At 42.2% G+C, this 26,862-nt stretch overlaps 1 protein-coding gene across 2 annotated transcripts in view; it reads left to right on the top strand.

The window, feature by feature from the left end:
- afdna (afadin, adherens junction formation factor a) overlaps positions 1 to 26,862 on the top strand; it is a gene marked incomplete in the record, with an annotated part of 91,694 nt that overhangs the window by 58,184 nt on the left and 6,648 nt on the right. For both annotated transcript variants that reach the window (XM_025009404.2, XM_025009403.2), the window contains 15 exon segments: positions 3,242 to 3,322; positions 11,615 to 11,680; positions 11,757 to 11,830; positions 13,816 to 13,934; positions 15,527 to 15,727; positions 16,639 to 16,730; positions 16,860 to 17,057; positions 17,128 to 17,236; positions 17,700 to 18,102; positions 18,207 to 18,454; positions 19,311 to 19,525; positions 19,602 to 19,781; positions 21,027 to 21,068; positions 23,999 to 24,133; positions 26,805 to 26,862. In XM_025009404.2, the coding sequence (XP_024865172.1) occupies positions 3,242 to 3,322; positions 11,615 to 11,680; positions 11,757 to 11,830; positions 13,816 to 13,934; positions 15,527 to 15,727; positions 16,639 to 16,730; positions 16,860 to 17,057; positions 17,128 to 17,236; positions 17,700 to 18,102; positions 18,207 to 18,454; positions 19,311 to 19,525; positions 19,602 to 19,781; positions 21,027 to 21,068; positions 23,999 to 24,133; positions 26,805 to 26,862 (2,221 nt within the window).

Below are 26,862 nucleotides of genomic sequence, written 5' to 3'. Positions count from 1 at the left end.
GCTTTACATTTGCCCACAAAGATTTCAGCAAACCAGTTTCCTCCCCAGCTGCAGCTGTTTTGCACGTCCTGCAGTGTAATCATTGAACATAAACGCATCAACAAACACTTTGTGTCTGCAAAACATGTGAGGAGAGCTGCAGACCAGGGACAATCCAGAAATGCTCATGAATGTCAGTTTAGAAGCTGTCAAAGTTCTCAAATAAAGCACCTTTTGTTGGTAATTATCTTACAAAACTAGGAAGTATTTTTGGTTTATATATTAAAAGTTATAGTTTTTTATTGATTTTAGTAAAAAAAAAACAAAAACACAACTTTTAGGAAAATGCCCCGTGAAATCCTGGAGGGATTGGTTGTTTCCGAACTGGAGCATTCTGGGTAAAGTGGAACAAATAAAGGCTGCAGAGACCTGAAGTGTACCGTAGATCTGACAACTAAAACATCAGGAAATAAGATGCAGGTTGCTGGAGCGAAGAGACGTTGCTTCACTTATTATATGAAATGCTCCAACAGAAAAACACCAAACAACACAATAAATGGAGCGTTAGCATCAATCAAGATGGTTCCCAAAGAGCTCTGAGCTGAGAGATGTCGTTTACTACAACCAGCTATTTTATAATCACCTCGTTTGTGTTAAAGTTCTGTTTTCTGTCTGTCGAGCTGTTTATTTTAGATACTTTTCATAGATTTAGCTAAAAAAAATCAGGAACAGATTGTGTGTTTGTGACAGGCTGCTAGAAACAAAGATCCTAAAGATCTAATTTAAAATATTTGTGTCGACACAAAAACGTTTTTTACACCTGGATGAGTCGGATAAAAACAGGATAAACAGGATAAAAACAGGATAAAACGACTCAAAACTAATGAAACTATCAGCAGATGTGCAGAAGTGGTAGTAAATAAATTAAAATGCACAACAAAGACTTCGTCTGTTTTAGGATTGCGTCTGCCCCAAATCATCATCCAAGAAACTGCAGGTTTATTTTATACAAACTATTTGTTTTACACAACACAACGTTCTGCTGGAGAAGGATGAAACAGGGATTATGATACCACAAAGTGATCAGATCTGCACTAAAAACAGAAGAGGAAAATGAGTCTGGGTGTTCAGGATTCTGCAGGATTCCCAGCAGTCGAGACACAGACTCAACAAGATGAAGTCGGTTTCTTAAAAAGGTAAAATTCCTGAACAGAAATCGAGCTGCAGACGATTTGACGACAACGCTGACATTGTTTGACTATTTATAGAGATGTGTAAACCTGAAAGTTGCTTTGATTTGGGTCCAGAGGTCTGTGTGTGTGTGTGCGTGTGTGTGTGGTCTCCCAGTTGTAAGGCAGTAATTACAGTGACTACAGAAGGAGCTATTTACTTTCCAGGAGACACACCAACAAACACACGCACACACAATTTAATCAACACCAATCACAGAGGAGAAGTTAGTGAGCGTGGAGCAGCAAATGATAGACTTCTTTTTGTCGCACACACACACACACACACACACACACACACACACACACACAGAGCCACTTCCTCTGTAATTGGTCTGTTTATCCCTTCACGACTGCAGTCTCGACGTAACGCAGGCGTCTCTGTTGATGAACGGTGCGTTCAGGGGCAGGCAGAGTTTTTTTTACCCCAGCAGAACCAGAACGGTTCTGTTCTGGATGCACTTTAAGGTGGAGGACATAAAGCAAGACGCACTCCTCCAGAAATACGCTAAACAAATGAGACAACAACAGCAGATGTAAACCAAACATCACGATGGTATTTGTTTTCTCCACGATGCAGAGCTGCGTTCTTTGTTAGCTGAATATGTAACCTGTCCCGGCCTCCAGCTGGTCCCGTACCTGGCACACACCAGGTGTAATCACAGGTTAACAAGTCACTTCATGATAGGTGCCAGGTATGAAAAGTACCAGCTGCGTGCCTGGTCCTGTCGCCATAAACGATAAATCAATTAATCGCACGATAAATTAAAAATGAGGTCGATAATTTTCATTTATCGTGTCTCTGTCTCTTTGTACTGAAGACGCTGGAGGACAAAAGGCTCGGCGCTCTTTCTCTTAGCGTCAGGGGGGCGTGGCCTATCGCGTCAGGTAGCCAGCTGAGGCGCGTCATCTTGTACCTCTTTAGCAAGCTAAAGAAACGCTGTCTTCTCTATATAAAACTAACGATTATTAGTTTTTGATCGGCAGTTTAGTTTACAGACTTAATAATCCGAACTGTTTTGGTTGAATGTAGGTTCTATTTCCGTTTTATTTGTTTTTATTCAAGTGTATTTTATGTTAATGGAGTCTGAGAGTCCAGTTCCAGAGTTAAGTGTTCTTTTTTAAAAGTAAAGTTTATTAATCTTTGAGAGATTAGTTTAAAACAGCCTCCAAACGATTTTATCGTTTATCACAATAATTTCTGAGACAATTAATCGCCCAGAAATATGTGTTATTGTGACAGACCTATGTGTGCCAGGTATGTAGTCCAAGTTCAGGCTAACGAGTCATTTTATAGTACAGCCCTGTACCTGCCGAGTACTTTCAGGGGCTGAACTGTACTATGAAGGGTTTTTATTTAATTTACTAAGACGATCATGAGCATGTAATCAAGGTGAACGTTGTTCCCGACTTCACCAAAGGCTAATTTTATCCTAAAATGAGGCATCCAGAGTGTAAACAAACATTAAACAAGCAGCAATAAACATAGATTAAAACGGCAGAATAGAAATGGATACAAGAAACGTCTTAAGCCATAAAAAAAGAAACGAAACGTGTCATTAAAGGGGCAACAAAGCCTGATCCTGTAATGTTCCTGTGGTGATTTGTCATTTAACTGTTTGACACAGATGTGTTCAGATTTGGGTGCAGTTGTGGATTATTTAAAAAAAAAAAACGTAATAAGAAGCAGATGTTCTGTAGGAGTCTGAGACGGGTCTGTTTATGTCAGAATCTCATTTGGTGACGTGGGAACTCTGCAGCTCTTTGCCCAGCCCTGCTTAAATGAGCCCTGGTGTGTGTGTGTGTGTGTAGCCGTGATGTGGTTTTCATTCTTGACTCGATTCCAGCGACCACAGGTTCCTCTGGTCTTTCCCCTCCACCCCTCCTTCGTTGCTTCCCTCCCTTTTTCCTCATCCCTCCCTCCTTTACGCTCCAAACTTTCCTCCGTCATTCAGCCTCTAACCTGCGCTCCGGAGAGGTGTCTTCCTCACTTACGGTTTGTTTCCTGTCTTTCTCTCCCCTCTCCTTTTCAGCCAATGAGGAAAGAGCCGGAGGTTGTCACGGTAACCCTGAAGAAGCACAATGGCATGGGCCTCAGCATCGTGGCTGCCAAGGTAGGAAACGACACCTGGAGGTGTGTTTGTCTTTCTGCCCGTGCGTGTTACACGTTAAATGTTAACTTTGGCTTATTTGAGATGTTCCTAATTTAAAGAAAAACATCTGTAAGGTTAAAGCGATCATATAAATTTAAAAAAACAACCAGGAAAATGAGAGGAAATCCCCAATCTTTTGTTCAGGCTGGTCGTGCACGGCACAGTGTGGGGTTTGTGTGTTTGTGTTGCCTCTTTTTTTCACTGTTGAGTTTGCAGCAGGGCAGAAACTAAACACTAACATTATACAGAAACTTCTGGATGTTTAGTTTGTTGTTGTAAGGGGAGCTGGCTGGTGGCGGGGGGCCACTGACTGCGAGCTCCACCGACAGCTACAGGAACCAGAATAACAACCCATATTAAACCCAACTGAGCTGAAACAAACGGCCCGACAGAATCTGTGGAACGGGGATTGATGCTGTGGTGCTTTTTGGCTTAACCGTGGCGTTTTGGTTTCCAGACACTCAGAAGGTTTCAGGGCGAAGAAAGAAACGAATTACGAAGGAGCATTCCTTGAAGATATCGCCTGCTAGCTGGCATGTCAACGTTGTGAACGAAGCTGGTCTGTTAGCGCTCAGAGTTCGTGTTGGGAGCCTGAATTTAGCTCTGAAATTAACCGATCTGACGCCATTTTTCCGTTGGTTGATGTCAATCATCTGTGGCGGCCATCTTGATTCAGGTTAACTCTAAAGGTGGGAGATGTACAACCAATAATAAGCTCTCTGAGAGCTTCATTAACATCCATCTCTGGGCTCATGAGATATTTTGCTAACAGACAAACACAAGTACTGGACTTACATTGCTGTAAATGTTATAATATGATGAGATCTTGCATCCCATGTTTTTAAATTTGACTTCCTTATGGCACCTAAAACTTTGCAGTTGAATAAAAAAAATTAATTCAGACGGACTATAATTTTCTTTTGTTAAATTAGTTTTGTGTAACATGGAAAAACATCAAATAAAGACTCCAAAACCACAGTAATACTAGAATACAGCAAATCTAAATTAAAGTTTTCTAACAGGTATGTCTTATAACTCTCATTTCCTTTGAAATTTACCATTTTTCTGGAAATCCCTTTATATAATATCTGGCACCAATAAAAAATCAAGTTTTGTTACAAAACCAGGTGATAAATCACCAAATTTCTACAAACTATGAATCATTTTGAAGCTTTTGAGATGAAGAATTTGGAAACTCAATATTGGAAATTTTTTTTTTTTTTTTTTTTACTACAGGTTACAAAAAACCTTTTTGTTTCCGTTAAGATGTTCCGGTTGATCGTTCCTTAGTATGTTCTTCAGCGTGGAACCATCACTGTTCACATAGCTCGACTCTCATTGGCTAAAAAAAGGCAAATTAAATATAAAATTTTTCTCTTCCAGTTTGTGAAGTCACTTCGCTCAGAAGTCATCCTTCTTCCAACAAACAGTCCCTGCTCGTATAGATGTCTGATTTTATTTTTTTTATAAATTAAACATCTTGGTGGCATTTTGGTGCTTCATGGAGCAGAAAAACCAAACCCTCTCCAAACCAGCTGATATGAACTGAACATGAACTAAATTTCCCTTTCGTAGGATTGTTTTATCACATGGAGATCTGGTCCGCTTCCTGTACGGGACATTAAGACACTTTGTCTTCATGAGAAGTGTGTATTTCCTGCTGAAGGCTGGAGCTTTCCTGTGCACGTGTGTGTGTGTGTGTGTGTGTGTGTGGGGAGGAAGGACGTTCTGAGGAAACTGTTTATTTTCAAATCAGACTGGATGTTTGAGGAGGAGGCAGAGGAGCAGCAGGTAGAGCTCGTTTTGTCCAACAGCTGCTTGAACCGAGCTCCGTCCAGTTATATAACCCCCCCTCTGTGTGTGTGTGTGTGTGTGTGTGCCTGGTGGAGCTGCAGCGGCGCTCCACCTCAGTCCGACCAGCCGGCGTTCCCAGTGTGGAGCTCTTGGGAACGTTTAAGGAATTTACCACGTCTTTCTGAACGCTTTTATGGAACCTAACACAACTTTATTATAATTTAGACTTTTGTAGGAGCTTCCAAGCCTTTTGCTGTGTCCCAGCCTGACTTTTTAACATGACCTGCAGGAAGTTTCCACCGCTGTTTACGGACTGGCGGCGCCTCGTTTTTACCCATAAATAGTGTTTGTTTTTTGAACGGTGTAACTGGGAGGCGTCGGACTTGTCAGTTCATGTTAGCAGGTCGAAGCCCTCTCTGGGATAAAAGCAGGTGTGCACAGTTTGCGTCCCCCCACCGGTCCGGACGCGGCGGCGTGAACTGATCTGGAAACAGCTAACATGTGGTTCTCAGTGGTGGGCAGGAAAGACCAGGTAAAAGCACCTTTTTGTGTTTTTAAAGAGGATTCAGGCCGTCTCTGCTGGCGTTCATTTAGTGGTTATTCTGAACATTTAAGTGTGATGGCCTCGTGGTCTGCAACTCTTCACTGTTCTGATAATCGTTAAACTAAAGCACACATATAAGACTGTAAGAAGTTTAGGGAAGGTGTTCAGTAGCATGAAATCAAGGTAACTGTGTAAATGCTAACCTTGTTGTCTTTTTAAGCCTTGTTTTTTTGCATAAAATCCACTAAAATGAGCTTAAAGTGCTGCCGTTAAATAAAAATCTGACTCTTTTAGACAGAGTTGTCCAAACTTTCAGCTAGTAGAAGGCAGCACGTCTCCATATGAGTCGAATCATTTCTTTTCTTAGTTTGCATCCTTATCTTGTTTGTGTCTGTGGAGCAGCAGAAGAAGAGGGAAGCTCCCAGCCTCCTCCTCCTCCTCCACCTTCATCTCGTTGTTGTTTACTCATTTTAAAAAAACAGAACGTTCCCGCGGTGCATATTTCAAATAATGAAGCTCTTGGTGTGTTGCAACAGCATTCCCAGAGCCGTGGAGATGTTTTCATGCTGAAATCTGCCTCTCTGCTGTTTGCCGTTTGTTTACTCTGCTTCGGTTGTTGATAAACAAGTTAATCTGAATTATCAATTATAATTAAAGATGTATAATTAAAGATGTAATAACAGGAGTTTTATATTTCCAGTAACAGGAACAGAAAGATGGATCAGTAATGTCCTCAGAGCTGTTGGACAGAAGGATTTACAGTAAAACCCAACTAATAAAGAAAGAGTCACCTTATTTCTTTGTAACTCTTTAGTTTTCTGCACGATCTTTATTTATTTTTCCTACGAGAACTCATTTAAATCTTTGTCCACCTGCAGGAACCATAAAGGTAAAAACAACCTGAAGTAGCCTCTTACACCGTTTCCTAGATTTACTTTAATTCATTTTGAAACAGATGTTACAAACCGAAGACGTGCTGTTATTAGCCTGGTCCTCCGAGACAATCATTGCTTTTTATTGTGATATTTTGTTTAAAGCACCTATTTATTACTGTTGCTTTTTGTTTTGGTGAAGCGCTCTGAAAACATTCACTGCTGTGCAAATAAAGACTCATTATTAAGTTAAAAATGGTCAGATTTTAGTCATCAGTTGACTTTAGGAGAGGAGCTACACATGTTAGTTAATTTTAGAGAATATTTCTCAGCGTTTGGTTTGTCTGTACGATGTTTGAAGTGCTGATTGTGTGGGCCCGTTCGTAGATATTATTTGTTCTGAAGGTGGAACAATAGCATGAGAGCGTTCCCCCCTGTGAGGGCAGAACAATGGGAGGATGTACCACACACACACACACACACACACACATGCTCGGTTGTTTTCCTGTAACGCTGCAGCCCGGAGGTGTGTGTGGAGGGCAGCGTTGGTCCGTTTATGTTTGTGTTTTCTTATCGAACCCACAAGAACACAACCGGCCCGCGCAGAAAATTTTTTATTTTTTATTTCAAACTAAGCGTCGACATTTTAAAGGAGCTGCACGTTTGCCCGAAATGCATGAAAAATCTTTTTTTTTTTTTTCTTCATTTTTTTAAATTCACAAAATAAAACAGATTTAAGTGCAGTTTTCTTCAGGACCTGCTAAGTTCTCCACACCATCTCAGGAATATTTCTACTAATATTTACCTGGAAGAAGAAATTTAATGTTGGTGCAAACTTTTATCCAGTTTAAAAGAAAATTAAACTTTTCTTTAAACATTTTAAGAACCATGTCTGTTAAAATATCTGGTTATTCTTTGCTAAGAATGTCATAATCTTCTTTATGATGGTTTAACTTTTAAAAAATGACGGGATGGTTTTGTAGTTTTGCCAAAATGTCCTTGTTTAAGTTTTTAAACGATTGTTTTATACCTCAAACATTTTAGCAGCTGTTTCTTCATGAGGCATTCTTCAGCTCGAGTAGTTTTTAATAAATCTGCTCAACTTTATTTGAGCGATTTAAACCACTTTAGTTTAAATTAATAAGATCTTTTGTTGTAATCTGGGATGAACTTGTTCTTATTGTGTGTCTGATGTTTAAAACTTAACCAGGTTTATGTTTTAAACGTTCGTTTGTCTTGAAACAAACTCGTCAGCTTCTTCAGATCCCAGTTTGCCTCCCTTTATGACCCTCAGTTCGCAGGAACGCTGGTTTCTTCTGTAGATCTCGACCCGCTCGGTCCGGTTCTTGTTGTTCTGACCCGTCAGCTCCTTCGCGTTCGTTCAGACGAGTCGAGCGGCGTGGACCGGATCCCAACCGGCCGATGGCGGTGAAACGGACGCCGCAGATTAGATTCATGCAGATTAACTTTTTCTGCAGCTTCATAAGAATAAAAAACGAAGGAAACATCTTTTTTTATAGTTTAAATTGATTATAAAACCTTTTCCTCTCGTTTACCACCGGATCGTTTTCTTAAAAAGTTCAGTTTTCGGTCTGAATATTTGAAACCGGTGATTTAAATTCAATAAACTCCAAAAAAGGATCAATTTAACTGAATTTACTTTGTTTTTATTAACAGCTACTTTCCAAAGACGTGAAAGTGTTGGTGTTTGTAGCTGAAGCACATAATAAAGAAATTTGAACCTCAATTCTGTTAAAACTGAACAAAAAGACAAAGTTGACAGATTTATTTAACAGCTGAACCTCCTGATTGTAATTTATAAATATATTTTTAGTAAAAGAAAAAACAGATTTTTATTCCTTCTTCCATAAATTGATTGGATTTAATTAAATTACCTTTTCAGAAGAAAAACACAATAATAGATAAAATAATAAAAGTGTATTTCTTTTAATCTGCTTCTCTTTTATTGATATAAGAGACATTTTCCTAAAGTTACCAACCAGACAGATATTTCTCATTTCTTTTTTTTTTTATCTGACCTGTTAGGATCGTTTAAATATCGCCTCTGATTCTCTCAAGGTTTGATTCCACGTTCAGTAAAACTCTAAAGTCTTAGATTTATTTAAGAATCGCTGCAGGTAAACTGTCGAGCACAGAAAGAAGTACCTGCGTAGCTGCAGTTTTTAATTGCCTCTCATGGATTTGTGGTTTTCTAACCTCAGGAAGGCTGCAGAAAGCATGCCGTCATGCGTTTTAACGCCACAGCCTATAATCTGGCTGAATCTCCAGCCGGCTGTAAATCGTCTGAGTCGATGTCACTTCACTCCGAGAAAACCGCTGAAGCGTCTGTTAAACAAACACTCGGCTTTTATTCCTTCGGACGGAGTCCTCTTTACTTTATAAACCAGTTTTTCCCTGTTTTTTTTTTATTAATAATCATGTTTAAGGGAAGAAATGGGAGTTAAAACGTGTTTATTTGCTCAGCAGACGCTTATTTGAGTCAATTTATTGGCATAAATATAACGTTTAGCTTCTTTTTTTATCAAATAATCTCAAACTGTTTGATTTTGGATCGTTAGATCTTTGGTTTGAGGAAAAAAGAACTCTTCTCTTGGTGTTTTAAAGAAATCTTTAAAATCTTTTAATTTTAAAATTCTAGAAAAAATAGCCTCTATTAAACATTAGCAGTGATTCAAGTTATACAAAATGGGTTCTATTTCTCAGTGAAGCTTCCATGTTTATATTTATTATAAAAATAAAAATGTTTTTCTTCTTAAGAAGCATGAAAAAGTCACATTATTGGATTAATTAGTAAAACAGTGATGAGGTGACTTTTCTTTCTGTTGGTTCGTCTTTGTTCGTGTTTCAGGACTGTTTCTTATTTATTATTTATTTTATAAAGAATGACGAGGCTTCTCAGAGCTGTTGTGTAAAAAATAAACGAGTTAATTGTTTAAAGTTGAGTTCACTCTGTATTTATGACCCCGTTTATTCAGAATTCGCTACCTGCTGCAGGAAAATGTTCACAGGCGACAAAATCCTCGCAACGAAGCAACCAAACCTTCTGAGGATGATTATTAAAGACGAAGAGTTCATGTGCAGGTTATGGCTCATTATCACAGCGTGATGTTTTAGTTTGTAAAGACCCACGAGTCTCTAAAGACAGGTCGAATGCTCCTAAAGTTTTATATTTTTTAAGGAAAAACGTGCCGTGATGGTAAATAAAAGTGCAGGAAGCCCAAAGATAAACGCCGCAGAAACATTGGGCTCTTTGTGCGCGTTGACAGACGATGCCGCATATTTTTCACCTCCTTTCTGTTTTGTAAAGACAGGATTTGAGTTTAAGTAAATATTATGAGATCAAATAAATCTGCTCACATTCCTGCGTGCAGATTCTGCACATAGTTGGCAGAAAAGAGTCCAGTTTAGTCAGAAACGCAACATGTTTTACCCTGAAGGTTTCAGGAAGTGAGACTTTCTGCAGCCTGGTTCTGTTAAGTTTATCAGTCTTGGTGGTTCTGATCATTAGAAACTTCCCCCTGAGGTTTTCACGATGGAATAATAATCTGAGGGGATGAAACGCTTCAGGTGTTCAGGTTCCTCTTTGTGACACGACTAATTTAGGTTCTGACTTTCTTCGATTTATCCAAACGTCCAGCCACACATTAAACGTTTCCATGAGGAACAACAGGATCACCGAGTCCGGAGTCGGGTCCGGAGTCGGGTCCGGAGTCGGGTCCGGAGTCGGGTCCGGAGTCGGGTCCGGAGTCGGGTCCGGAGTCGGGTCCTTCAGAACGAAGAAACGGTGACTTTGTTTTAAAGTAGCAGCTCAGAACGCTGACAGAGGAACGTTTGGACGTTTTCAGGTTTGGAGGAGACGATGAAGACTCTGATAAACTTCATGTCTTGATGTCCTTAATGTCCTTGATGTTCTTCCACTGCTTCTGTTCTCCGTGATACACACCCGACTCCTCGGGTCGTTCATTTGGTGATAAATACGATTTTAGTATCGAACACATTGAAAGGCGGGCGATCATGTAGTTGCCTGTTTTTCTCTCTGTGTGGTTTTGTCATTTTTATTGAAACTCTCAGAAACTAATAACTGATCGCCTTTTGGAGTCAACTCGATTTAAGATGGCTGCCGCAGCTAAATCGACCTTAGCAAACATAAAAAAATGTCTCCGGCTCGGTCGTTTCTGCAGACTTGGAGCTAATTTTTGGTGTGGTAGTAGCTGAGAGTGACCCCCAGCACGTAGTACGAGTGCTAACGGATCATGTGACGTCTTTGTCTGAAGGTTTGGTGCTTCAAGCAGCAGCTGACATGGATTCCTTCGTTTCTTTGCCTTCTGGCTTGTTTCGCTGCCTTCCTGTAGAAACTTCAGCTCTTATTTGAGCTCAAACCCAAGTTTTAAAACTTCATTTGGTTACAAACTTGGATGCAAACAAAATCTTTATATGTTTGAACAATTTCTTCTCATTATCTGTGGTGAAAGCGGAACGACGTTCAGCAGAATGTTGGTTTAACCCTTTAAAGACTGACAGGTTTCCTGTAAACCAGGGGTGTCCAGTCCTGGTCCTGGAGAGCCACCATCCTGCAGGTTTTCCTTGTTCCTCTGCTCCAACACCTGATTTAAATCAACAGGTGATTAACAGGCTTCTGCAGAACAAGGAAGAGGTGATTTAACCCCTGAATCAGGTGTGTTGGAGCAGAGAAACAAGGAAAACATGGAGGATGGTGGCCCTGAGGACCAGGACTGGAGACCACTGCTCTAAGCATTAAAACTGATTACCTGTTTGTTGTTTTAGGACTTCATGGGTTACATTTTCTTTATTTGTCCATCAGTTTAAATTCCTTAACAGCAAAAATGCATCTTAAATGTTTAATGGGATGGTTTATGATGTGTTTTCTGTTGAATGATGAATGATCTGTGGTTCTGTTTATATTAAAATCCTCACCTCCGTGTTTCTGAAACCTTCGCTGTTCGTCTCTGCAGCTTCGTTTTAAATCAAATGGGACGAACGTTAACGTTTGTTTGTCTGCAGGGTGCTGGTCAGGAGAAGCTGGGCATTTACATCAAATCTGTGGTCAAAGGCGGAGCAGCCGACGTGGTGAGTTTGGTTTCTGAGGGAGGGAAACGGTGCAGAGAGACCTCACCGGGGCTGATTGGGCTGTTTGTTTGTGCAGGACGGCCGTTTGGCAGCAGGCGACCAACTGCTGAGCGTCGATGGTCGCAGTCTGGTCGGTTTATCACAGGAGAGGTAAAAATATACCAAATGTTTTAAGACTGGAAGTTCCCATCCGACAGGTTTGGATTGTGATGATTATAATGAAACTTTGAGAACATGAAGGAACAGCTGGCAGGAATGTGCTCTCGTGTGTTTACAACCACCTTCTGGTCAGCGATGACGCATTCACGGTCACAGCATGATTAAACTCGGCTTTAATTCTATTTCGAGGAGCAAATGGAGCAGTAAAATGTCACATTGATGTGACATCAGCCAACCACATCTCGGAGATGTATTTCAGGTTTTTTTTCTCGTAAAAGAACAGAACATCCGTTCAGTTGGAGGAACAGAAAAAGGGTGTGTTCCTGTTTGGGATAATCCAGTTATTCCTCTCGGCCGGCGTGCACGGACTCGATGTTTGGGGTTCTGGTGTCAGCGCGGAGTCGAACTGGATCTACAGACAATTTGTTTAATTGCATGTGTGTGCAGGAAGCAGGTTTGAAGTGGTTGATCTTTAGGAGCCACAACAGCGAGTTAATCAAAACATTTTATCTTGCTCAGGCCTTTTAGTTCAGATAAGAACGACCTGCTGCGTCTGCAGAAGCCAAGTTTCTGCTCAACGAGTGTCTCGTGTCGCATCGAATCACCTCACAGGAAGGAGGGCTGCTCCTCGGCTGTTTCCAGGATTTGGAAAACTTGTTTCAGGGAAATCACACGCTTGTTGTGGTTCTGTGAAGTGAGTCTCTGGTAATGACAGAAACGAGCCCTGCCGCCTCTGGTTGGTGATGAAAACACGACAACGTTGCCTTCAGGGTCCAGTTTGTTGTTTGATTTGTTGGTGGGTTTTTAAGACGCAATAAGAGACATTTCAGCAGGTTCAGAAGCATTGGTTGATTTATGGCAGCAAATCTTTTTACATATCAGGACCTAATTAAAATATTCAAAGATGAAATGGAAAAGTTGTCTGTGGAAAAACTGCGTTGATCCTTGGTGCTTCCATAAGAAGCATCAAAAACACTCGATTAACTGATTAAAACAGGAGGTTTAGTGGTTTGCTGCTGTGTGTAAACACAACGCCAGGGCGGGAAAACATCAGCAATTATCCCTTCCCATCAATCTGGAAAGGGTCAAAGGTCATTTTCAAACTGTTTACAGAGAGAAAGATTGTGCACATGTGAACAACATTTAAGACCGCTGCCAGCAGATTCACCCTGAAGGTCAGACCGTGCAGTGCTCAGAGAAATGAGCTCCATCTCAGACTCTACGGGCCTCAGTTAGCAGGTCAAAGGTCATGGCTTGTTTGAAAGCTTCTTCTCTCTAAAAACAACGTGGCAGCTCGACTTGGGCTCATCTGAAGGAGCCACAAGACTTCTGGACCAGAACCAGACCAGAGGACAGATGTTTACCCAGAATGCACTGCAGCTGTCAGCACGGCGGTGGAGGGCTGATGGTTTGGTCTGATTCTGGAGTCAGATGTGAGGCCATCTGTCCAACAAACACAGCAGCTAATCTACAACAGAACGGACCAGAACCAGAACCTCAGAGAGCTGAGCAGAAACCAATGAGCTGAAGCAACGCTGGAAAGAAGAGTGGGCCACAACGGTGGAATTGACTGTAAATGTGTAGTATAATATATAGTAATATATCGTAGTGTTTGTATTTAAATGTACTCTTCTTGGGTCTGCTTTGAAGCTGATGTTGACCTTCGGGGTCGAGTTTCTGTCAAAGCTACCAGCTGTCAGTTTACGTTGGGTCTGATTCGGTTCCGAGCTGGATCCCAGCTGGATCCCAACTGGATCCCAACTGGTACAGAGCTGGATCCCAGCTGGATCCCAGCTGGATCCCAACTGGTATCGAGCTGGAGCCTAGCGGAGTGAAGACGTTTCTGTGGATTCTTGAAACGCTTTGATCAAAGACGAAAATTAATAAGCTCGTTACAGCTAAACGAGTGCTGCATCTGTTTAAACGGCCACATCAGAAGCTGGAAGATTGATGCGTGTGTGTGTGTGTTCGTTCAGGGCTGCAGAGCTGATGACGAGGACGGGTTCAGTTGTGACTCTGGAGGTCGCCAAGCAGGGAGCCATTTACCACGGGCTGGCGACGCTCCTCAACCAGCCGAGCCCCATGATGCAACGAGGTGAGACTCACATGAAATACAGATTTAAAGCTCAGCCGGTTTATTTTTTCACACCTGTGTCTGCACGACGAGTGCTTTGTTTACACTGAGTGCATACCTGCGTTTCATAACTTTATATCAGTGTAGCACCATTTGATATAACTCAGGATAACCTTCTTTATGTTTGATTTTATGCTTTCAATAAGTATCTTTAATCAGAATTATCATTATTTTATGACAATTTCAGTGTTCAGTTCTTTTGATCGTTTTTAAGACCCAACCTTTTTGTAGATCAAAACAGTCAGATTTCTGACCTATATAAAAGTCATAAAACTGACTTCATCTTAGTTTTAAACTCCTTGAATGGAGATTTCTCACTTCTGTTAGCCAGCCGGCAGAGGAAGTGTTTTCCTGCGACACGTAGCAGTTAAAATCAGACGCCGTTTTGAAGCCGACGCCATCATGAATGCGCTGCTGTTGTCAGTAATTTAGAGCTGAGGATGATGGAGGAGAACCAGACGTGTCCAGACAGTGCGTCCTTGTTGTCTTCCCTGCAGCGCAGTAAAAAACCAGCTCGCACTTTGAGCGATATAATGAGCGCTTGTAGCCGGGGCCAGCTGTGTGTGTGTGTGTGTGTGAAAACCTACACACACACACAGGTTGCAGAGGTTATAAGGTTGTCTGGCTCTGAGCTGGTCTTTGTCTGCTGGAATGTGACCCTGGATTCATTAAGGAAGTCTTCTGGCCCGGCCGGTCTGCGGTTTCTGGATGGCGAGAAAGGCGTGTTTCTGGATGGCGTCGTTCGGCAGAACTGACGGAGGCGTTTAAAAACCACAACGTGAAGGAGGTTCCTCATGGAAGAATGAGATGGGATCTGTTCTGTGTAGTCCGGAAAAGTCTGCAAGTTGTATTTAGTGTTTCCAGACTTTGTTTCCTGTTCCACGTTCTAAAATGAAATGAATGATCGGTGGTTCCCAAACCTTTTAGCTTCACTGGCAGTTTCTGCCAGTTTAAATATACAAAAATAACTAATTATATATTAAACAAGCACATAATGACAACTCAAACAGCCTCAACAGCCACGGTGTAATTGTTTGTGTTCCTTCTGGTAATAATAGGTTGTTAGAAAAGGACAGATTTATAAAACACCTTGTGAACAATTAAAAGATCATTAATTACACATGAATCTTTAATGCAAAAATGAACCAAACTCTGAAGCGTCCTGTCATTTTAATTTTATTCTAAATGTAACATAAATTTACAGGATAACAGTTTCAAACATCATGGTGACAATTATAACTTCTTTATTAAGAACACATTGAAATAGTTTTTTTTAATTTGAATTTCCATTCCCTGCTGTTTCACTTTTTGTTCACTGATGGATTTTTTTCATGTTTTTTGAAGAAATCAGGAAATACTCTTGACAACCATCCAAACTTAAAGTAAATTTACAGGAAATATTTGTTCTTAGACCTAAAAAAGAAGTCTTTCTTATTCAGCAGCTGTTCAGTTTTAAATGAGACGTTTTTATCATTTAAAATCAGCACAAATCAGAAAATACGAACTCTACGTTCTGAAACCGCTCCGTCTGTCTCGTCTCTCTCTCGTCCCAGCGACAGACCGAGGTCGAGACAAGAACGGGAAGATGCGACCAAAGAGCGAAGGCTTCGAGTTGTACAACAACACGGCGCAGAACGGTTCTCCGGACAGCCCGCAGCCTGGCTGGGACTCGTACCCCGAACCAAAGAAGATGAGCGGAGAAGACCGGCTTCTGAAGAACCGGGCCGACCACCGCTCCAGCCCCAATGTAGCCAGTAAGTCCTCCCGTTTACCGTGGTGTCTCTGAGTTTTATCATTATAAATACCGTAATTTCCGGACTATAAAATGCTACTTTTTGCACAATCTTTGAACCCTGCGGCTTGTAGTCCGGTGCGGCTTTTCTGTGGATTTCTCATGATTTTTGTGAAATCTTAAGAGGATTTGTTTTGGTTTGTTCCGCTTTTGTACGGCACTACTTTGCCTGGCGGAAGGACACTGAATCAGACACACAGTCACGGGAAAAAGAGTGGCGTGTTGGTCACGTGTCCTTCCGCCAGGCAAAGTAGTGCCGTACGAATTAACGCTTTGGTGGTTTTAGTGCTCAGGAAGAAGATGCTAGACTAGATTATATTTTTCTGGTGTGCTGCAGGTTATTGTCATGCAGCACATTTGTTACTCATTTAAACAGCACAGTTCATGTTTCGTACTTTTAATTACCGGTACTCGTACATATACGTAAAAAGTTATGCAAATATGCACCGGTAACTTGTTTTTGTGTTCCCAAACAGCCGTCTCTTTCCTGACAATCCCCTTTGTGCAGATTCTCTTACATGTGGTAATTAAACGTTAAAACACCTGCAGCTTTTAGTCCGGTGCAGCTAATGTAGGAACTAAACAGGAATTTCTCCTAATTTTAGCTTGTGGCTAATATTCAGGTGCGCCTTGTAGTCCGGAAAATTCGTTACGCTTAATATTATCTAACTATCTTTGAGTCATGTTAAGGATCCTTATGTACTGACAGCTTTGGTGTTTATTAATGGATCAAAAAGTCAAAGTTTTGATGTTTATTTAACTGAAATATACCTAAAAAGGCTGTTAAAAATTCTCCAGAAGCTTCAAAAAATAAAGAATATTTGTCAGATTTTTGTTATTGGATTAACTGATTGTTACCTTGTCTTTTATCAGATCAGGGCCAGAGTCCTGCGAGTAAATCTGTGTATCCTGGAGGACCTGGTACCAAGATCACCTCCGTCTCTACAGGCAACCTTTGTGCCGATGTAAGTGGCTGCAGCAGTCAGGATTGTAGCATCTCGATGTGAAAAGTTTCATAGAGCAGATGACACCGGAGTGACACTCGGACGGGAACGAGAAATGTTCTGAATGTTCCTTTTATTTTGACCCCTCAGGATGAACCCTCTCCTCCTCGCCCGGAGGCCTACCCCATCCCTACCCAGACCTACTCCAGGGAGTACTTCACCATCCCGGCCTCCAAGAGCCAGGATCGGGTCGTGGGTCCAGGCCAGGCGCCGCCACAGCACTGGCAGGGCATGGAGGACCGAGAACGCCTCCCTGTGGTCGACAGCATCCACAACAACAGCATGCAGGTTTGAAACGGACCGAACCAGCTTCTGCTCATCTTTAACAGGTTCAGACACCGATTTTATCTCTTCGCAGCGAATCAACCACTCCCAGGAGGATCTGTACCCGCCGCCCGTGCAGCCGCTCTACCCGCAGGAGTACCAGCACCGCGATCTGGACTACCAGCACCGAGGTCCACCGGGAGGTAAAAACTAAAAACTGACCTCGGATCAAAGCGCCAAAAATAGGACGGGCCTTCTGGTGCCGCATTAACAACCAGATTATACGGCAGCTTATCAGAATCCAAATGTTCCTCTGAAATGTAATCAAATTCACGATTATTTAATATAAATAACAAAAATATCAGCATAAAATGTGACCTTAATCTGTGGCTGTTTCGTGCTGAAACAAAGCAAGAAAATCACCTTGTTCCTCTCGCCTGGTATAAAATAATCTTCAGCTGTAAGATCCAGCTGGAAATATCATATTTTGATTGTTTTAACTCAGAAGTTCCGAGTATTGTAGTGTTAAAAATAAAAAAAATGCATCACATTTAAACCTCCATGATCTATATTCGACATTTAGGAATAGAGACATAAAAGTAGCAGAAACTTTGCCTCGGATGTGTCTTCGTTTGTCTGCAGGGGATTTATTTGTTTCCTCTGCAGGTATCGGAGGACCGCAGGACCTCTGGACCCCGCAGCCGCCGGTTTCCTCCTCGTTAGAGTCATCGACGTCGAGTCAGGAGCACCTCAACTTCTCAGCTTCCTCCACTTCTTCGAACAAAGGCGTGAACCAGAAGACCGGGCCGGGTCGGTGGAAGACGCCCAACACGCCTCACATCGTGCCGCCGCATCCGGCGCAGGCGCCGTCCCGCTCCGACCTACCCCCTCCTCCGCCGCCGCCGCCCACCGCCTACCCCGAGGCCTACGACCCCCAGGCTGACCTGCCGCTGCCGCCGCCTCCCGCCGCCATCAGCCCGGTGACGGCCCAGCAAGCCGCCGATCGCAAGAAGCGGGAGGAGCAGCAGCGCTGGTACGAGAAGGAGAAGGCTCGGCTCGACGAAGAGAGGTGGGCTCACTGTGTTAAAGAATCTGAAATGGGTTTTTGAAAAGGTAATAAAACGATCCGACATTTTATTTTGTGTATAATTTTCTTTATTAATGACGTTTCAGGGAGAGAAAGCGGAGGGAGCAGGAGAGGAAGTTGGGTCAGATCCGGGCCAACCCCGTCATGCCCGTCCAACCCCACAACAACGGAGGAGCCATGCCGCCGCCTCACCACCAGCCCCCCATGGCCCCCATGGCGCTGCCGCAGTCTTACCTCCCACCGCAGCCCCAGCCTCCCCCATCCAGACCAGAGAAACTGTCCTCCCTGCCGCGGTCAGCGCCGCCGCCCGCCGCCAGTTCCTCCAACCCTGCAGGTAACGCGTCTGATTCCATCTTTGTCCCGACTTACACCGAAAAATGTACAAAACAAGGTTAGTATGAAGTATAGTATAGTATACAGTAGTTAGTATGTGCAAGTGAACTGCATGTTTAATAAGTCAGACCCTCCAGGATTTTGCGATGTTGCGATCGCAACTATTAACGCAAAACCCACAAAATCGCAACTTTAACCCAATATTTATTGTTTCTAAAGTGATTCGCCACCATTTCTGCGGTCTAGTCTCTTCTTTGTGGGTTTGTGTAGCGTGGAATACAAAATAACCCCAAATAACTCAGGAAGAAGACGCATGACGTCACTTCCTGTTAACATCAGAATGCCGGGAGCGTGCGGGAGCAGCGACCGAAGCCAAAATGTGCGCTAATGCTTCACATTTGCCCACAAAGATTTCAGCAAACCAGTTTCCTCCCCAGCTGCAGCTGTTTTGCACGTCCTGCAGTGTAATCATGGAACATAAACGCATCGACAAACACTTTGTGTCTGCAAAACATGTGAGGAGAGCTGCAGACCAGGGACAATCCAGAAATGCTCATGAATGTCAGTTTAGAAGCTATCAAAGTTCTCAAATAAAGCACCTTTTGAGAATGTCAATGTTTGTTGGTGATTATCTTACAAAACTAAGAAGTATTTTTGGTTAAAAGTTATGGTTTTTTATTGATTTTTAGTAAAATAAATTACAACTTTTCATCGCAACTTTTAGGAAAATGCCCCGCGAAATCAGGCATTTTAGCTGCAACAATCACAAAAAATGCCCGCGAAATCCTGGAGGGATTGATAAGCTGTTAAAGGCAGAGTATTAAATGCTGAAGTAATAAATGTGATTAAATCTGCAGGCATGGACACGGTGATCAGGGAGCTGCTCCCCCAGCAGCAGCCGCGGACCATCGAGAGGCGAGACCTGCAGTACATCACCATCAGCACGGACGGGCTGACGGCCAGCGACAGCTTGTCTCCGGACCCCTGGAAGAGAGACGCTCGGGAAAAGGCCGAGAAGCAGCAGCAGCTTCACATCGTCGACCTGCTGGACAAAGAAATCCAGGAGCTCCAGGTACCGTTGGTTTAAATCCCCGCTGTAGATGCTTCTTAGCGGTCCAGTTTCATCCCGGATATCGTGTGTTCCTCAGGCCAAACCAGAGCGGACGGCAGAAGAAAGCGACCGCCTCAGGAAGCTGATGCTGGAGTGGCAGTTCCAGAAACGACTGCAGGAGTCCAAACAGGGCGACGAAGACGAGGAGGAGGAGGACGACGAGGACATGGACACCATGCTGATCATGCAGAGGCTGGAGGCCGAGAAGAGAGCCAGGGTGAGAGAAGTGGTGTTGATGTTGATTTAAAAACAAGCGGGAGTAAATGATATGTGCTCAGGCTTCTTTGGCAGGAATAAATCTGACTTCTGTTTTTTTCAAGCGATCTTACCCATCAGCTCACTGTCCAGAAACAAATCTGCAGCTAAGTGCACGAGGAAGGGGGCGAGTCGCAGGAAATTAGGCTGATGGGGAGAAAAACAGAACTGCCTCTTTTTTTTTTTTTTTTTTTTTTTTTAAACGCTTCAAGAGGAAATGGATTCCTCTGCGGCAGCTGAATGTCGCGCAGTGTGCATCTGCAACATGCTTCTGTCATCGCTTTGCCATGCTGAGCTGCTTAAATCTGATTGGCTGGAGGGGTGTGGGCAGGAAGGAGGGCAACAGTTTCATTAAGGCTGCTGAAAGAGACTCCATGTTGGGACAGACGTTTCCTGAAGGGTTTTCTTTCCAGTTGGTTGATTATTTATCAGCTTAATGATTTTATCTTTAATTAGAAACTTCTAAACTGGTTGTCACTTGGGTTTGATTTATTATTTTTTTTGTATCAGACCTATTTTTAAGCACATTTAGAGTAAACAGGACTTTGATCAGGAGCTAATAGCCCCGTTGGGATGTAATACTTGTGAAATTTCTGATTTGTTGTTTTTGTTCCACCCTGCTTTATAATTATTAACTAAGATAATGAATGAGGGGTTCTAAGAAAGAAATTAAGCAAATTAAAGAAATAAACTTCCTTTTATTTCCTCCTCTAAAAGCATTTAATTGGAAGCACAGCCCTGTGGGAAGGTGCTACGGTGCTCATTTGTGAATCCCAGCAGGAACAGAAAACTGCTATTATTAGTATTTGGACCAAAAGCACCAAGTAATAATGGTTAAATTGTGAATATTTGTGTATTTGGGAATGTTTATCTGCTTTCCGTGTGAGGATCAGAGAAGTTAAAGTCACCTTTTTGGTTTTCGGGACACGAAGGCGTCCTTCATCAGGTTATTCCAGTCAGGACTCAGATTAAGGACGTAAATAAAACAATGAACGCTTGTAAAGAGAAATACAGAAACGAGCTTCCGTAATGCTCTCTGTAAACTGTATCTGCTCGTGGATTGGGCGGATTTCTCACAGAATAAAACCGAACCCAGCCTCAGTCATGTTTTTACTGTCTGTCCTTCCCTCCCCTCCTTTTTTCTGTTAAACTGAGCCTCCTCCCGCCCACCTGCTCTCCTCTTACTCTTGATTTTCTTCTTCTTCAGCAGCAGCAGACTGCTGTCCCAGCTATCTCTGTTCTAGACTTGGTATGTTCTTCCTGTTGATGATGAGTTTCCTGTCCCTGCCCTTACATCACTTCCTGTTTTCTGTCTGGGCTGCCCTTGTTTCCTATCTGTCTCTTCCCACCCATCAGAACTGCTGCTGTTGTTCCACCGGGTTTTGGGGTGAAAGTGATCTGGAGACGCTGTCCATCTCCTTGTCCACTCAAAACGTCTCCCGGATCCGTTGTTTGCTCAGACGACGGCCTCAAACGTGAAGCCGATGTTTTGAGTGAACGTGGAGGTGGCGCCTGCATGGCTGAACGCATCGCAGGCGGCGTCCGGGCGCAGACCCGTGCATGAACGTCCTGCAGAGACATCAGTGTTGTGCTGTCCGTTCATCCGTTCATCCGTCTTTTCACCCGTCCATCTCAGCCAGCTGAGCCTCGGTCCTTTCTTCAAGGGGTCAGTTCAACCACAGAAAGGCAGAAAGTTTGGATTTATTTACATGAACTCATCTGTAAACCTGCACTTTATCATGTGTTATATTAAATATAAGCAAATAATTATAAACTGATAATGTAAGGAGAAATATACATGTGACAGAAGCAAGAATAAACAAATTAAAACAAAAAAAAACCCAGTAAAAATGGCAAATGAGGAAGTAAAATATTGCATAAAAAACACCTTTAAAACATTTGAACAACTGAAAAGGGATTATAAACTTGAGAACAGAGACTTATTTAAATACTTCCAGGTTAGACACTTCTACAATACCAAAATGAAAAAAGGTGTTCCTCCAGAAGGTAATACTATTGTGCAAATTTTCACAAATGCCTATACTAACCTTCCAAGTAAAACCGTTTCCAAACTATATAAGGGGTTGCAGAAACATAATGAAAATAACACCTTGAATATCAAGTCAAAATGGGAAAAGGAATTGGGAGTAAGGATTACAGAGGGCGAGTGGCTTTCAATGTGTGTGACACAACAGACATCTACCAGTTCTAAAAGATGGAAGGAATTCGGATGGAAGTGCACAATTAGATACTTTATTACACCTCAAATTATGAGTAGACAGAGAAGAAAAGAACAGCAATGTTGGAGACAATGTGGCCATCAGAATGTCAATCACTCTCATGTGTTTTGGTCTTGCCCTAAGATGGCACTCTACTGGGATGGAATCTGCCAGACTATCGGAATAATTTTGGGGTACGCCATCCCCAAAGACCCCAGAATTTTTCTGCTGGGGCTGATATGCGGAGAAGTGTTTCAAAAAGAAGATGAATATCTTTTTAAAATTTTATCAATTGCAAGCAAAAAAGCTATTACAAGGTCTTGGCTAAAGAAACTCCCTCCCCAGCTGGACCATTGGCGGGAAGTTGTGGAGGAAATTCACTCTATGGAAAAGTTGACGTATCTTTTACATATAAAAGGACATTTTTACAACAAACGCTGGTCCAAATGGCTGACATACAGGAGTAAGGAAGCGTAACTATGTGCAACATCTTGTAATGTTCTTTCTTATTCAACTATGAGTCACTGCCCCATGTTCTGTGTATTTTGTTTCATTGTAATAATGAAAAATGTTAAATAAAGAGTTTAAAAAAAAATATATATTGCATAAAACACACAGCATATTAATGTTAGTTATGTGTTATATATCTATTAATACATAATAATAAATTAATTGTAAGGAAATTTGTAAAATTACTCTTTAAAATTTAAATGCAAAGTCTAAAAATTCAAAATTATTATTAAAAATGAGTTTTTTTTATTTAAAATCACACCTATCACAAAATATATATAAATATTTTAACTGTTTAATAAATTTTCAAAAGATAAAATATAGATAAATTAATAAATTCAACAAGAGATGTCAGTTCAGAGAGATAATCTGATAATCTGTAGCTTTAACATGAAAGAGAAAATAGATTCCAGATTATTTTAAAACATCCATCTGAAGTCAGTCTGATTTCTGATTTTTTTATAAAATCTCTCTAATCCAGCTTGTATTTGTAGGTGGAGCTGCAGGTTTTAACTTCCTGACCTGCAGAGCAGTGAATGCTTTAAATCCTTTTTAGCAGGAGAGAGTAAATGGACTGAAACATTTACTTATTTCATTTTAAACCAAACTTTCAGACCTGAATGTCTTCATGGAGGCACAAATCTAAAACCTGAGGCCTGTGAAATATTCAAACTATCTTTTAAAAATAAGATTCACGTTATTTCCTTGACCAATAAATGAACTATATGAACATTTAAATCAAGTTTTTGTTCCTAATTAAATTAAATTATATTTTTAGTATATATTTTTTAATACCAAATGAACAAATGTTTAACTCATTCTGCGTTTATAAACCTTTTTTTTTTTAAAGTTCAACTTTTAGCCCCAGCTGGTGCAGAATTGTGGGTGGAGCCGGATTCGACCAATCAGAGTGGACTTTGTTTCACGTTTGACCCAAAACCTGGAAACATTGAGCCAATTTATGGATCTTTAAATGTTTACAGATAAAACCTACAGAAATAATGACCCGTGTGTGTGTGTTTTTATAGAGTTTACTCCTGTAAGAAATTATTTGGTTGAACTGACCCTTTATTCACCATCCAGCCCTGAAAAACGGATCTCTCTGGTTCTGTTTGGGGATTCGATGAATTTCAGTAAATCTTATAAAGTCATTATTTTATATCCAAGCCATTAAATGAAGCCTGTTGCTCTGCTGCCTTGTTGTGGTTGCATGTCGGTGTTTGCACGTTCAGAAGTGTGTGTTTCTGCCCGTGTCGTGCGTTTGCCGTGCACGTTGTTCCTCCCATCGGGAGCAGCCGACATGTTGCTGCTCATCGGACGGCTGAACCGAGCCGACACAAACGCGCTCAGATTGTCTCAAAGTTGTTGTTGTCGTCGCCGTGCTAATTGTGCCCCCTGTCTGTGCGTGTCCTTATGGCACGCTGCGGTGTGTGTGTGTGTGTTCGACCAGCTGCAGGACGAGGAGCGGCGGCGTAAGCAGCAGCTGGAGGAGATCCGGAAGCGGGAGGCGGAGGAGCGAGTGAAGCAGGAGGACGAGAGGAGGTGGAGGGAGGAGGAGAGAGCCCGACGGGAGGCAGACGAGAAGGTCGGTTGGTTTTCTGCCTGTTTGAGTGTTTCTGCTGCCAGTCAGCCCAAATTAACCTCACAAGTAACCACTTTATATGGAGAATTTAACTAAATTAAACAAATGATATGTGAGACATAAATCAGTGAGTCTGTAAAAGTGCTGACTGTCAGATTTAGGAGCCTTTCAGTCCATTTTAGTTGCTGTGTAGATGCATTTATAGATGGCATTAAAACTGTAAAATAAAACCCTCACAGGGTTCCTAAGCAGCCTTTGGACAGAATATTTGTTTCCAATCTTTATTTAATTCCAACAAACTAACAATTAATTATATAAAAAGATGAACACAGTTGTAGTTTTAGGACCCAATAAAACTCAGTGAAGTTTAAATACGTCAGACTTTAATGCTCATTTAATCTGCTGCTTTTTTTTGTTTTACAAAATAAACTTGATGTTAAAGAAGATTTAAACCCTAAACTTAAGGAAAGGATCAAACTCAGAAAATGTTTAAATCTGAGTCTGGAAAAGTAGGAAGTTTTAAAATAAGGACCCTGATTACAGGTGAAAACCAGAAAAAAATAAATTTAATTTGTTTTGTAAGAACTGCTTCTTTAATAAAATAAACTTAAAGAAAAATGAGTTTAAAGTAGATTATCTGTAAACTCTCTGCTGACTGTTTCCAGTCATAAAAAAGCTGAAATTCAATTTTTAATCTTCTTCATTTATTTAGAAGCTAATTTCAGCCAAACGTTGGTTTAACTCCTGGACAGATTGGTTGTTTTTGGACTTTTTAGACAGCTGGACTTTCATTATTCTGACTTATTAAAAACAAAACTTTATCAGTTTTAGTTTAGATGTTAATATCAAACGCATGTTCTTTAGACAACCAGTGTTTTTTTGTTAAATCAGTCATCCTCGTTCTGTTTTCACCATTATTTATGTTCTGCAAACCGCTGGTTGTTTAAAATCTGACACCATCATTATCTAAAAATGAAACTTTTTAGGATCGTTAACAGAATTTTGTCCTCAGTTTCTTGTTTTTTCTGGCTAAAATAATCATTTTAGTTCCTCAGGTTAGAGAACAGTTTTTTTAAAAGTCGTGTTTTGAATGTTTTGTGTTTTAAGTTGTTCTGATTTTAATGTTTCTTGTGAAAATGTGGAGTTGCATGTTGTCATCCCGACCCCCCCACCCCCTCTGTGATGCTCCCATCCACCTGGAGAAGCACGAGTTTCCCGTCACGTCGTTGTTTCTCAGGAAGTTTCAGTTGGTTTTCCAGGGGGTTATGATTTTATCAGGTTTTGTTTCCATTTCATCCAGCATCCGATACTTATGTTTAGGGAATGCTGCCCACCCTCCCGGGTTTCCTCCTCCCCCCCCCGAACCATTCAGACACGCACACACTCCTCCAGCCATCCATATCATACATGTTCATGAACCCAGCTTCATTTAAAGCCCCCGCACCCACTAACCCCTCCCAGTTTCTTCAGATCACCACGGAGCTGAGCCAACAGCCCCTCTCCCCGACCCGACCTGCACCACATAAATCCGACCACGAGTTTGATCAGAAACATCCCAGATGAGCGCAGGCGACCCGGAGCGGCTGGTCGGTTTCCAGACCCAGAAATCCAAACATTCCCGGCCAGCGTAGCTTCAATCGCAGGCTTGATATCAGATCCTGAGGACAGGGTGGGCTGGAAACACAGAGATCCGAGCGCGTTTAGACTCACCACACAGGAAAACACACGGAAAACCGTTCATTTACAGCCGGATCTGTCCTTCCAGCAGGTTGGTAAGGAATTCTGCTGCGAAAGGAACCATTTATTCTTTTGCCTCTTTTACACGGACCCTTCAGAAGTCCGGCTCTACTCCGCTCTACTCGGCTCGGCTCTATAAAGGATGCATCGTGTTCACACCGGCCAGTTTGGTCGGTAGCAGAGGAACGCCTCCTTGTGTTGTGGGGGGCGGGGCTGCGGTGTGGGGGAGCGCTACCGAAACTTAGCGCAAGTTGTGTAAAAAACTGCTGTTTTTTTTAAACTTATGGGGATTCTCCTGAGACTTCAGGAAGAGAGGCGCAGTGGAAGAAATGCTCTGGATGCCGCCATTGTTGCGCGGAGTAGGACAGCTGTTATCCGCGGGAGATTTCAGGCTTTACAGGCCTTCAGCTGGGGGACAGACGGCTAAACGTTGCAGGGTAAGCTAACGCTGTTGTTTATATTCCTACCTTCACTCTTTATGCTTGCATCTGGTCACACCCACGACCAATGAGTGAACAGGAGCTAAGCTTGCACCGCCCACGAAGCAGGGCCGGCCCGGCTGGCCCGACTCCGAAGCAGGGACCGGCCTCGAAAAAATGCAGATGGAAACGCGCGCAAAGCGAGCCGGGTAGAGTGGAGCTGGGACCTTTAGAGCCTGTGTGAAAGGGGCATTTGGTTTGTTAAGTTGGGGGACTTTGCAGACAGAATACAGAACGAATCAGTTGGTTTATTTAAATATATTGAAAAAAATTAGACTTTTAATGAAGCTTTAGTTCCGGGACAGGAGGGACGGATTTGATCTTTGAGCAGAACAGGAAGTTCAGGATGTTCGTTGACTAGTTCCCCAGGTTAGTGTGTAGCTGGTTAGCTAGTTCCTGTCCAGTGTTGGTGGGAGCCAATCAGAGTGGAGCGTACTAACGGGTTGTCCCTCCCCCAGAGGAGACAGGAGGAGGAATACTACACCCGCCTGGAGGCCGAGCGGCGGCGGCAGCACG

This window comes from Kryptolebias marmoratus, linkage group LG19 (assembly GCF_001649575.2).
Source record: "Kryptolebias marmoratus isolate JLee-2015 linkage group LG19, ASM164957v2, whole genome shotgun sequence".
NCBI classification, from domain to species: domain Eukaryota; kingdom Metazoa; phylum Chordata; class Actinopteri; order Cyprinodontiformes; family Rivulidae; genus Kryptolebias; species Kryptolebias marmoratus.
Note: the sequence above shows the minus strand (reverse complement) of the source record. Positions and strands in the feature narration are given on the sequence as shown.